Source organism: Alosa sapidissima, chromosome 5 (genome assembly GCF_018492685.1).
Source record: "Alosa sapidissima isolate fAloSap1 chromosome 5, fAloSap1.pri, whole genome shotgun sequence".
Taxonomy (NCBI): Eukaryota; Metazoa; Chordata; class Actinopteri; order Clupeiformes; family Clupeidae; genus Alosa; species Alosa sapidissima.
The window spans coordinates 23,884,994-23,897,993 of NC_055961.1; the positions used below are offsets into that span (position 1 = coordinate 23,884,994).

A 13,000-nucleotide genomic window follows, 5' to 3' on the forward strand; every position below is an offset into this window, starting at 1 on the left:
TTATGTAATGTATGGATGTTGTGGATGTTTTCACTGAATGAGCACAGAAGTTGGAGAAAGACAAAGAGATAGTGCTTTTATTATTTAAATATAATCACATCATTTGATTGCAAAGTCAGTAGTCCTAGCACTTACTACTACTACTTTTATTGCAAGTGTAAATTCAGTTGAGCCTTTTTAGAATATTGATGGTTATATTGAATATTGGAGTGCTTCAGATTGTATTCATGCACAAGTAAGTGGTCCAGAGGGGCAATTAACCACATTCTCGGTGTAGGTGCCTTTTCTGTGTATTGGTGATGCACTTTGATTGCAAAAGATCTTTCTAGATTCATCCTTCTAGATTTGGTCCTCACCTCGCAGATGTACACACTTTAGACTTGTGACTTTTTTTCCTGGCTCATCACCATACCCATTAAACAGGGGTGACCAGACGAGTGCTGAGGCCTTTCTGACCGTGCTGCCCAAGGGCATGGAGTGTGTGGTGTTCAGCATTGACGGCTCATTTGCTGCCAGCGTGTCTCTGATGGGCAGCGACCCCAAGGTCCGTGCAGGAGCTGTGGATGTGGTCAGGTAAGTCAGATCTATCAGATGGGTGCAATCTGCAATGGGTTTGGGAAGTATTCATAGCTGTATTTCTATAATATGCATCTGTGAGGTAAGACTAAGTGTTTTCTTTTATTTAGAAGAAGGTATAGTGTGTAGTTCTAGGTTTTGTTTGTGAAGAAAATGGCAATAGGTTTTACTTTTGCCAGTGACTGAAGGTGTGGAGAGATTAATGACGAATGATAATAAAGTCAGCTCGTACGGCTCACCAGAGAGTGGCAGCAACACAGATGACAACAAAAACATCAAACCCTGGATAAGCTCTATAAGCTCCTACAGCAAAGAAACTTCAGAGTGCATCAGTAATGATTTAATGCAGCCATGTGCTGTCGGGGAAGCTGTTTTTACAGAAGTCCTCTGTGTGCTAGACAAAACACAGTAGGTTGATATAACAATAATAGAAGCAGATATAGTTGTTGCGATGAATGGATGAACTAATATACGTAGTGTTCTTTGCCTTGCATAGCCATGAATCACTGTCATTATTATATTATGGTACTGGTTTTCATTTGCTCACATTATTACATCTTTTATAGTATGCTTACAGTATGTGTGAGTGTGTAATAAGCGTTTCAGTGGGGTTGATCAAACTAATGAGCTGAGGGGGCTCCCTGTGTCCACCCAGACACTGGCAGGACAGGGGATACCTGATCATCTACATCACGGGTCGGCCGGACATGCAGAAGCAGCGCGTGGTGTCCTGGCTTTCGCAGCACAACTTCCCGCAGGGCATGGTCTTCTTCTCCGAGGGCCTGGTGCACGACCCGCTCCGCCAGAAAACCATCTTCCTCAAGGGCCTCGTGCAGGAGGTGCTGCTCTCTCCCTCTTTTCTATTTTCTTATCACACTATTCCTGGAGCCTCTTTCCTGTCTTTCTGACTCTCTGTAACTCTTGCTCCCTTCGTCTATTATCATGTACTTACTTGATGCTCTTTCCTCCACTGCCGTATACATACACACACAGAGCTGGTGAAGGACACTCCTGGTGTGTGTTGTTTGCTTTGTTTCCGTCCCCTGCAGTGCCACATTAAGATCAGTGCAGCCTATGGCTCCATGAAGGACATGTCTGTGTACAGTACTCTGGGCCTGAGCCCCTCGCAGATCTACATTGTGGGCCGGCCGTCCAAGAAACACCAGAGCCAGTGCCAGGTACTGTATGTTAATTATGCAGTACACACACACACACACACACACACACACACACACTCACATGCACACACACACACACACATACACACACACACACACACTTTTTTCTCACTTGCTATTTACCAGAAATCAGCACAGACACTTTCTGTCAATAGCAATATTAACCAATGTAATCTGTTCACATATTTACAACCAGAGCAATAAATGGAATATTGAATTTGCCTTGGGTGATGTCAGGAGTGATGTTACCGGAACTGTTTTTTGCATTGAGCTCTGTTGCTGTATTTTGACTTTTTGCAGCTCTAAAGATGGAATTCCCAGGATGTACTGGCCTAATCAAATTCTGTCTTATGCCTGTCTACTGTTTATTCCTCTTCCCTCTTGTGTTTATTTATTTACTTATTTGTTTACTTATTGATTTCTTTTGCTGCTATGCTCTTTTATCACTGGGCTGAGGAAGTCTGTTCTACTCTAACTTCATTATTTGAAGTAAACAGATCTATAAAAACTAGATGCAGGAAATGAAAAAATACCTTTTATCAACCATATCCCCTTCCTCCTGCATAAATCAACCACGTCTCTTTGACATTACCATTTTCTTCCTGTGCTGTCCAAAGCTGCCATGTTTTATTGTCTTCCTCTTCAAGCTATCTAAGCGAGCTCTGTCTCCTTCCTCTTGTGCTATTTCTGTGTAATTGACTGTGCTTGCCGGTGAGCTGTCTCCTTGTAAACAACAGTTTTCACTTCAGCCTGTCATTTTACACCTTGTCCTCCTGATCAAGGCCAAGAACACAGTGCTGTCACAGGGCTCTCATCAAGTAAAAAGGAAAAAAGACTAATAGTCTTCATTCTTCTCCTTCCTTCTAAAATGTATAGACCCTTTCAACAAAGTAAACAAAAACAATGTTTGAACATTCTATTTGGGCCCCAATCTACTTCCTCTGCATTAAGATAACATATGGAATGTTAAAAAGGAAGTCTTGTGGGGCCAACTATGATGCTGATAATGGAACTCTCTTGAAAGGGTCTATTGGCATAAGAAATTGTCAGTCTGCAAGGCACTGAAATGTTTGGTAGGTCCTGTAACTAGTTCCATTGAATTTACCCCGGAAGCATTTTCCAATTACATCTTTGGGTTTTACACATGTAGTAATTCAACAGTTATATTAGGGCATATGTATTTTAGATAAATGTTTTATTGGGGTAAATGGGTCTGCCTTGTCTTGTCTATGCTGTGAGTTGTTCTCGCCCCTACCTCCAAAAGGCACTGAGGCACAAAGGCTCAACTCAGATTTGTGTCAGAGGATGAAGGATACACCTTTCTTACCTCACCTTTCTTATAGGGTCACTCTATCCCTGTGTCACAAAGAGAGCAGTAGACAATTGTCTGCATTGACAGTATTATTTGTTTCACCCTTTGCATTAGAATGTAGACAAAGCTGTTCATTCTCTTCAGAGTCCAACCCAAAGATGCTGCATCGTCTTGTACAAGAGAGACACCTGAAGACACACAAAAGCCATAGTCATATTATCTTGGCCTAAGAGATCAATTCTGCAAAAGCCACTGTAGAAAAGAAATGGGCAATATTTTGCAAGGATTCAGGTGATTGAAAGCAATCACACATAGAAACTAGATATACCATAGAGGTACAAAATATGACCGCCACTCAGTCCTGTACATCCGTTCCGTGAAAATAAATCACACTTAAATTTGTCTCCATCTTTTACTCCATCCCCCACTCTTGAAACTTTTGTGTATGCTTGTTTGGCATGCCTGAGTGTGTGTGTGCGGCTGCGATAGCCTACTGGAGCTGAAAAGGTGAATAGATTGTAGAATAGCCAAAGAAGATGTAGCATTGTTATGAAACCTTTAAAATCTCTAAACAATCACAAGTAGGGCAGTTCATCACAGTTCATCCATTGCAACTGGATTGATGAAAGGTCACTTACACCTGTAGGCTACATTGTATTTGGGAAAAGCAAAAGGTATCAGCATAATGTTATTTATTTATTTATTTATAAACAAAATAACATCTCTGTCAGTTCCATGCCGTTTTCAACAGCTATCAAAAACAAAGGTCATTTTTAGATGGATGGATTTTTTGTGAATGTTTCTTCGTCTACATAAGATTTTAGTCATCTTTAGTTCATGTGATACTTTATTGTCAATGCACAAATTAAGTAACAGTAGTCTGAAACGAAATGCTGTTTTACATCTAACCAGTGGTGCAAATAACTGACATGTCCAAATGGGCCTTGATGAAATGCGTCGCTAGACTGTTCATACACATTTTAACGGGCCAAAGTTGAAGAGCTGTTGTCCGTTATTGTTCGCGCAAATATAGGCTGATTCATGTTCCCTTGCATTGTGTAACTGAGGTCCATGGCTAGTCTGGCTTTCACCAGACCAAGCTCAATCTTTTAATAAATCAAAAAATAAATAGCGGGCAGATCAGGCTGGGTTCACCATAGGCACTAGAGATGCGCGGATGGGATATTATTTCAACCGTAACCGCATAGCAAAACGTATCATCCATCCGCCATCCATCTGCACCAACGTTTTTTGACCAATTTTCAAAACTGCACCCGCCCGCCATCCGCTGGTTGTTTTAATGTATATGGGTGATGCGTTTGATTGGTTCAACCGCCACCCGCCTGAATTTAATTAAAATATTATATTTCTTCACGTCATCCGCCCGATCCGCGGTTTAACCGCGGAGTCCGCGGCTGTAACCGCGAACTGCGCATCTCTAATAGGCACCCGATAGCCTATTGTTTAATTTTCCGATTGAGATATCCACGCTCTGGCTATTCTAAATGCAAAAATGCATCAGGGAGTTATGACAAAACTGTAACTAACAAACTAGATCCTATTAGAAAGCTGTTAGCTTCCCTAAGCTACAGCTTATAAGGTAGGCCTATTTACAACATAAATTGTCAATAGGCTATGCTGGCGACACAAATAAAATCTCCTTTGGAAACCAATGGCTTACGCCTTACAATATTAAGCGGACTTAAACTGCCATATCGTGGCGAAAAGTTGTAATAAAATTCACGCAGCTCCATGAGGCAAGGAAAATGAAGTAGCGCGAATGAAGTAGCCACTTCTAAATGGGACCCACTACACAGTAGCTTAAGGTGTGTTGCTAAAGCAGCTATAATGAAATGAAGGTGTCATTGTTTGGATACTTTACACACGTGCTTTTTAATTTCACTTTTTAATTTAATCAAAGCACATCGATTCCCCTCTCACACCCTGCATGCACTTAAAACAAATAAACAGGCGTCTCAGTGTCACGCATGTATAGGCAAAACTGTATCAGACCGGTGTAACGTTGGTAAATCTTCCATTGCACAGAATGTAGCACGTGCAACAAATGACAGTAGAAAGATACAATTACAGTGCTGCTATCAATTTGCTTGGTAAAACCGCATTTATAGTTTTCTACAAATGCAATCAATCAAATTGGCCTCCATCACTCAACCAACGCTAATGGTAACATTACCTAGGTCCTTATTGATATTATAAGATTAACGTACCTGCAGTAAAAACCAAGCATGTCCGATAAACATCCTCAGATTTATTTCGGCTTCAAGAAGAAATGGGAATTACATTTCATGTGAACATCGTCCTATCCTTAGGCTATAAGACGTTCTCTGCGGTAAACTACAGTCCTGTAGGAAGCGTCCATTGTTTTTCCAACCCACTTTTAACTTCCAACAAAATTACGTCTCACTGCAATGATGCGCCATCTAGTGGACAAACGACTACTTATCGCCAATACTGAAAATGCAGCCATGATGATGATGATGAATATTTGGCTTTCTTTTAATCCTACTGAATTTGTAATTAGTATGTGGGTGCATGTGTATATGTGTGCACCGCCATCTACAGGCCAATGAGTGTACAGTCACTAAATGTACACATAACCTAATTTTTTTAGACCCCCCCATGGATGAAATTCTACGATACTTGGCATACCCCCAGAGAATGCCAGGTCAATCATACACATAAAATTTGGTGCAGTTCTGAACATCTTAACTGAAGATAGGGGCGATTAAAGCAGAATAATATTGCATTTTCATTTTTTACCGGGGGGGGGGGGTACAAATCACAAATGAGTGATTATGGGCCAGGTTGATGTGGGCCCTTGAGACCAACATACCATAAAAGATTCTTCATCCTCAGTGCCACGGTTCAGGTAGTTATTTAGGAAAAACTTTATGCGGTTCGGGGGGCCCAGCACGGGTGGGGAGTGGCCCCTGGGGACGAAACGAAATTTTTCCGTAAAAGTCTAGTGGGGCTACATACCCACCAAATTTCATGTGCACCGGTGTTTCGGTGTCCTGGGTATCGTTGACCAAAAATTCAGGAAGTAGATGACGGGAAAAAAAGAAGAAAAAAAACTTTGACAATCATTATATGACCGCTTCGCTTAGCGGCGGTCATAATAAATGTACAACTTAATGAGGAAATGGATGAATCAATAAATAAACTGCCTGGGAACTGCTTGGATTTTTAGAATACAGGAATACAGAGCAAATTGTGGAGCAGATCTGGAGTCAGACTTAACGTTGCAACTTGCAACAAGATTTTCCATCTGTGTTTTTCCCTTTTCGGGATCACCTTTAAAATTAACTTATTTGATGACCTCTTTCTTTTTCGAAATGTTCTGTTTTTAGCAAAAAAGCACCTGAGAATACTTTATACAGGAAAATATCATCTTTATACTCTTACTTCCCCTCCACCTTTTTTCACTTTATTCTCTGTCCATCTACTTTTTCACATCCCACCCCCCCCACCCCTTTCTCTCTCTCTCTTTCTCTCTCGACTCTTTACTTCTGTCCATCCATGGCATCCCTAGTTCCTCAGTGAGGGCTACGCTGCACACCTCTCCTCCCTGGAGTTCGAGCACGGCTCCTGCACTAAGAAGAGCCGCATGATCCCGCGTCAGGCCTCCTTCGGCCTCACCACCAAGTCTGACTTCCTGTCACCATCTCCCGACTTCCTGTCTTGCAAGCGCACGCCTTTGCTGCGACGAGCCATGTCTGTGCAGCAGCCGTCCCCACCCCACTCCACCACTGCCACACCGAAGCCTGAACGTGCCAAAAGCCAGCCTGAACGCGCCCACAGTCAGTGTGAAGTACACGTGGACGAAGTGGGGCCTGTTCTCATCAAAGAGGACCACACTCCCTGACACACGCAGAGGGTGAGGGAGAGAGAGAGATGGAGGGTAGCACAGAGAAATGGGTCCCCTGTGGGAAAAAGTAAGTGTGCATATAACAGGAACGTAAGGTCACAGGAAACAGTTAAAAACAATGGAACATTAAAGATGGAGCATTAAAGGAGAAGTTTGGTGTGATATTGACCTAAAGTGTGTTGAAACATGATACAGAGTGTGAACTCTTGTCTCATAGCTCATCTCGGCTTGTCTCCTGCACTCCTAAATCTGGCGCTAGTTAGCCGATGCTACCAACAGGTTTTCGATAGGGGTGCCTCGGGCATCAGCCTAGCCATGTAAATAAATCACTGTTTTACACCATTTATGAGGCTCAAAGTAGCTCCACACTTCATTGGTAGACTTGAACGAGACATTGAGAACTTTGAAAAAGCACTGGTAGTTTATATAATTTAGTAATTCCGTGGAAATGCATGGATTCCAGTTGCTTCTAGTAGCAGCAACTGGAATCCATGCATTTCCATGGAATTATTTTTGGAATCTGATCCCTTATCATACCTGTTCATTTGTACTCGTCGCTCGACTTATCGTGACTAAATTCAAGATGGCGGGGAATGGTAAACTTCCTGAAGGTACTGTCTGCATAAATCGTCTTGTAAATAAACTACCAGTGCTTTTTCAAAGTTCTCAATGTCTCGTTTTAAATGTCATGGCCCTCGGAAGTCTACCAATGAAGCGTGGAGCTACTTTGAGCCTCGTAAATGGTGTAAAACAGTGATTTATTTGCATGGCTAGACACCCCCATCGAAAACCTGTTGGTAGCATCGGGCTAACTAGCGCCAGATTTTGGATTGCAGGACAAGCCGAGATGAGCTATGAGACAAAAGTTCACACTCAGTATCATGTTTCAACACACTTTAGGTCAATATCACACCAAACTTCTCCTTTAAGTGACTTGCATCAGCAACAATGTGTAACTACTGTGTAACAAGTATTTATATATTTATAGTATATACTATATTTATAGTATTTATTTATGATTATATATTCTTTATTTTTACCTTTATTTTACCAGATAAAATGAATAAAGAACCAGTTGTCATTTACAATGATGAATAATGTGAGGTTATTGCATGTGTTATTGTGCCATTTTCTTTTCTGTCTGGCATTCCAGGTTTTCATCCCATCAGATTTTAATTCATTATGTTGTTAAAAAGTCAACCTGACCGGTCTCTAAGCTGGAATCTATCCTAGTAGAGTAGGAAGACCCTCAAACCAGTCTTCTTACATAGACAGACAGACCTATGTAGGGTTGGCTGCCTGCTGGCTGACTGAATGAAAGTGCAGCACAGGGGCTCCCCGGGGGGGAGGGTTTGGTACGCTCCACAGTCGATTGCTTCTCGGACTGGCTTGTGTTGACCTGCGTCATCCTCCCATTCTCTCTCGCTCCGGTTTGGGCAGCAAATTTACCCAGAGACTGCCTGAGAAAATGCCCCCGTCTTTCATCCGCTGGATCCCTGGTAGAGATGACTGAATGAGAGCTTTGTGTGCGTGTGTGGAGTAGATGTGGAGTCAGTTGGCTGTGCCGTCCATTGTAATCAGGTGACGTCAGATTGGGAACGTTGAGGGGCAACAAGAAATGTTTTTCTTTTATTTTCTTTGATGGCTCCATAATTGTGTGTCCTTTTGTTTGCTGCATTTGTAACACAGAGATGACAGCGGTGTTTTTGTGTTCAGATGTGACGAGACTCTTTTGGCTCTGTGAAGGATTTGATTGACATAATGGTAGTTCTCAATGCCAAGACAATCACAGAAAATATGGGGTGAGGGGATTCACTCGATACTCAACACCCATTTACAAAACAAGTGAATACAAACAAACAGGATAAGCTCTGATATAAACACACACACACAAGCACACTTATTCACTCCTGAGCCAGAGACTGCCTCGTGCATAAAGATGCAGAGATCAGAGAAGTACCATAGCATTATCAGTCCACCGCCCTGTCGATCCACGCTGTCTGTCTGTGTTTTGTCTGAGTCTGTCACTGTCTGCTCTGCTCAGCCTCCTTTGTTGCTTTAGTAGGCCACTGTCAGGTCTATTCTTTAGAAAATACAGGTCCAAGGTCCAACCTAGAAGAGGTAAACCATGTTATCTGCCATGTTCACATTCTTATATATCTGATATACATATGATTCTCTGTAGTTGAATCGGCCTCAGTTACACATCATCACACCAGTATGGTTTTATCCAGACCCACAGACATTTTAGAAACGACAGAATTGGTTATCATATAATCAGTGCTGTTATCTCCGCTTCACTGAAAATGAGGACTGCCCTCAACGAACCTCCGAGAATAAATAAAGGTTGAATGAATGTTAGACCATATTCACCATCACATCAGTTAACACTCTGAGATACTGTTAACATGTTTTTTTTTTTCTTTCCCCTCTTTCCAGCAGTATCGACACCAAAATCTAAACTATTTTACCCATGTGTCCTGAAGTGTATGGAGATCTATGCCACAGTCCAGCTTGCAGGAGAACCAGAGAAGGACTTGAGAGGAGGTAACGGCACGATGCAGATTGAATTCTCATGAAGGGCGCCTTAGCGAAGGACATCAGCTTAGTGGCAGAGAGAAGTGAGCTCCAACACATCAGATTTTTAAGTTATGTTTGATTTGGATTTGAGTCACTTTCGCCTATATGTAGATTAAAATCTTTGTTGCTACAATGAAGAGTGTGCCCAAGATGTTAAATGTGCCACATGGAGGGAATAATCTTAGATCTAAGCAGAAGGCCACCTGTGTCTCTCTAATGTGTACAACCTAACAGATAAAACACAATCAATTTCTACAACTCAACCAACACAGCATAACCGCTCATGATACAGTCATGTCTGCGTCAGTGATGCCTAGTCTATGTTCATATGAAATCATGTAGGCATGTAATAAACCAACCATAGCCAATCCTAGTTTGGAGTCAACTACAACTCAGGTGCCCTGTGCTGTGTCAGATACACTGTGTATGTGCGCAGTGGACACAGTGTACATGAGCCAAGAAAATGTGAAACATAACACAATGGCCTGCCCTGCTCAATGGAGTGCAGTAGAGGAGATACTGAAATAGATCTGAAATAGAGATCAAATATTAAAGCAGACAGAATGAAAAACTGTTTTTTTCTTTACCTTGGCTTTGTTGAATACTGTCATTTCCCAACTATTAGCCGCGGCTTATACATTGATTTTGCAAAATTTCTTCAGCTATGAGGTAATACACAGGAAATTACTGTAAAGAGAATTTGGTGCATGGCCACAGAGCTACCATGTACCTTAGGCCTAGTCCACACGTACCAAACCAATCTTTTTTTCCTCTGTCTTCCCTGGAACCGTATCAAGAATATTTGCGTCCAAACGGATCCATCTAAACACGACTCAACACGTTACTTCTTACCCCAGGCCTATAGGTGGCACTGTTTCTTTACAGAAATTGACCAAAACTTGCGCTTTACAAACAGACAGAATAGGCTACGACGAAATGGCTAATGCAAGGAAACCAGAATTGTTTATGTGGACTGATGGTGAACTGTCAACTGTAGTCAACTGTAAAACTAATACACTTTATTTTACGGTTTGTGAAGGGTGCAGTCCCGTCCTTTATTTGGCTAACGCAGGTAGGCCTACTAATCACCTTTACTTTCTTTGGTTGTAGGATAGTCCGTGATTAACATTAGTTTTGGCTATCACCGCAATTAGGCTACTATACCCAAGTTCTAGGCTATTCTGTCGCCACATTTATAATATTTATAATATTGCTATAAAACCTGTTAGTAACAGTTGTAGGAACTTAAATTGTCTAGGGATTGTTTCAGAAATGAAGTCTCAGTCAGCCAGGAGTCAAGTCAGAAATCTCAGAGAGCTTTATTCACGAATCCGGAGACCTACGTCGTGTTGCTAACAGACGCAGTCTGATGTTACAAACAGGGAAACACTTTTTATACCTCGCTGACAGGTCAGACAAGACATGACATCTCCATTAATGGTACGCAAACTTGTTTACGACATAGTTACCCAAAGAGTCTGTATCCCATAACGACCAAGGCCCATGGAATCCAGTCAAGATTGACCCCAAGACAGTAAATAAGGTCTTAGGGCGCCAGCCGTCGAGAAGAGGCCTACCCAGCCTCCTTTGAGGACACACACACACTCAGCCATGTTACACACATACACAGCATTGACACACACACATACATCCAGACAGCATGGCATACGCACACACATACAACAAGGCTGCGCTCACGCGCTCAGCATGAAGGCACATACACACACAGCAGGACTGCACACTTACACACTCAGCATGGCTGTGCAAACACCTTGAACATAGAATTCCACAGTTGTTACCTCATAAATCTCTCCTTCACTTTCTGCTTACAGCAGCGACTCTTCCTTTCAGCTTTACACAGACCATACCAAAAGAGCAAATGGTTGAATATAGCCTGCACTTAAATGGAAACACCTTTAAGGCCAAAATTTCTTACTACACAGTCAATACTTTTGCCTGCATCAAATCGCGCATTTGCATTCAGTGTGCTACCATCGGCTTAACATGAGTTCTAAGCGTCTTTGTATGCTTATATCTGATTTCACTCGACTATGAATGCATGTATATATGTTGTAAGACATGTAAAATAAATGAATGACACTGGCACTACGCACAAATTAATGTAGCCTAAACTTACACCGCACTTTCCTAATAACTTAAGTTCTCTCGCGTCACTGACAGTAGCTAGAATGCATAAAAAAACACCGGGAAAAACAGTGTTCAGTCCACCAAGTCATAAGCTATCGGCGCTGCGCAGCACCAGTTGTGATATCGTAGTGTAATCGTAGGTAATGTCATGTATGAAAACTAGTATTGTTAGGCAATACTATAAGTGCAACTCCAGGGCAGCTGAGGTGTGGCGATGACATCATCGATACGCAAGCAGGATGTGCGGTTTCGCTGTCTAAACGAATTCAAACGGGCTACGGTTTCAGATTTTTCCACTCTGGGACCAGGTTTCAAGAAAGTGCGGTTTCGGGCAGTGTGTTTACAGGATTCGTTTGGACGCTCGGCCAAGACGAAGCAAAACCTCTGCGTTTAACCTAAAAAGCGTCTCCGTGTGGACAGGCCCTTAAAAACAGTTGTTTCCTTCTTCATATGCAAATATCGGACTTTGAAATGACCCTTTGAAATGAATCACTTTGATCACCGCACCCCTCCACTCTTTACGTCACCACTTCGAGTTGGATATTCAGGTAGGAGTTGCTGGAGCCTATTATGCGTAGTCATTGCCAGATAAGCATAAAGGGCACTAGATATCTGCTTAAAAGGGCCATTTTATTCCCCAGACTACTTATAGGGTTGTAAATGAGCTTGTAGCCTACAACTGCTCTGACTTCTGCATGCGTGGCAAGAATATGGGGTTATCTCATAGCACAGATCTGACACAAACAACAATCGACTACTTTTACCGGTGCAAGGTAATAAAAACAATATAAAAATGTGCATTTGATCAATACTGACATTCCTACACTAACTCTACACTCCTCCGCTGTGCGTCGGGGAGTTCTTTGCCCCTCGCCCTCGTCCATTAATTCCGTATAACAGGACACCTCAGCGGCCGTTATCCCTTAATATCTGAGCATGTTTGACAGACCAAAGTTACATATATTCTATATTGACATCAGAGAATAAGGTAAAATACTCCTTTCATTCATTCTATGTCATCTTTAATCATTTTAGGGTATATTTAAAGTGACAGCTGAAGCAAAACAACTTGCTCTAAGAAAGTCTGTAGGACTCCCATAGGCATGTATTTGAAGTTTCAGCGTCATTCATCTGCAATGTTGAATCAGAAAAACTCAAGTCAGTGTTTCCCACAGAATTGAATTCTATTTGTGGTGGTAGGTTTGCAGAATAACCTGAATGCAACAGTTTTTAACAAAGTAGTGGAGTGTGGTTATGATTCTAACCAGATTTAACACAATTTAGTACAACCAGGAAAATCATTGTGTGGTGGTCAAT

The 13,000-nt window shown here is 41.9% G+C and overlaps 1 protein-coding gene across 1 annotated transcript in view; it reads left to right on the forward strand.

The window, feature by feature from the left end:
- Positions 1 to 10,357, forward strand: part of LOC121709423 (membrane-associated phosphatidylinositol transfer protein 3-like) — a 103,515-nt gene extending 93,158 nt beyond the window's left edge. The window contains exons 15-19 of the mRNA XM_042092756.1: positions 424 to 573; positions 1,232 to 1,415; positions 1,626 to 1,754; positions 6,620 to 7,022; positions 9,395 to 10,357. Coding sequence (XP_041948690.1) covers positions 424 to 573; positions 1,232 to 1,415; positions 1,626 to 1,754; positions 6,620 to 6,952 — 796 coding nt within the window. The 3' untranslated portion in view covers positions 6,953 to 7,022; positions 9,395 to 10,357. The remainder of the gene's footprint in view (positions 1 to 423; positions 574 to 1,231; positions 1,416 to 1,625; positions 1,755 to 6,619; positions 7,023 to 9,394) is intronic.
- The last annotated feature ends 2,643 nt before the right edge of the window (positions 10,358 to 13,000 follow it).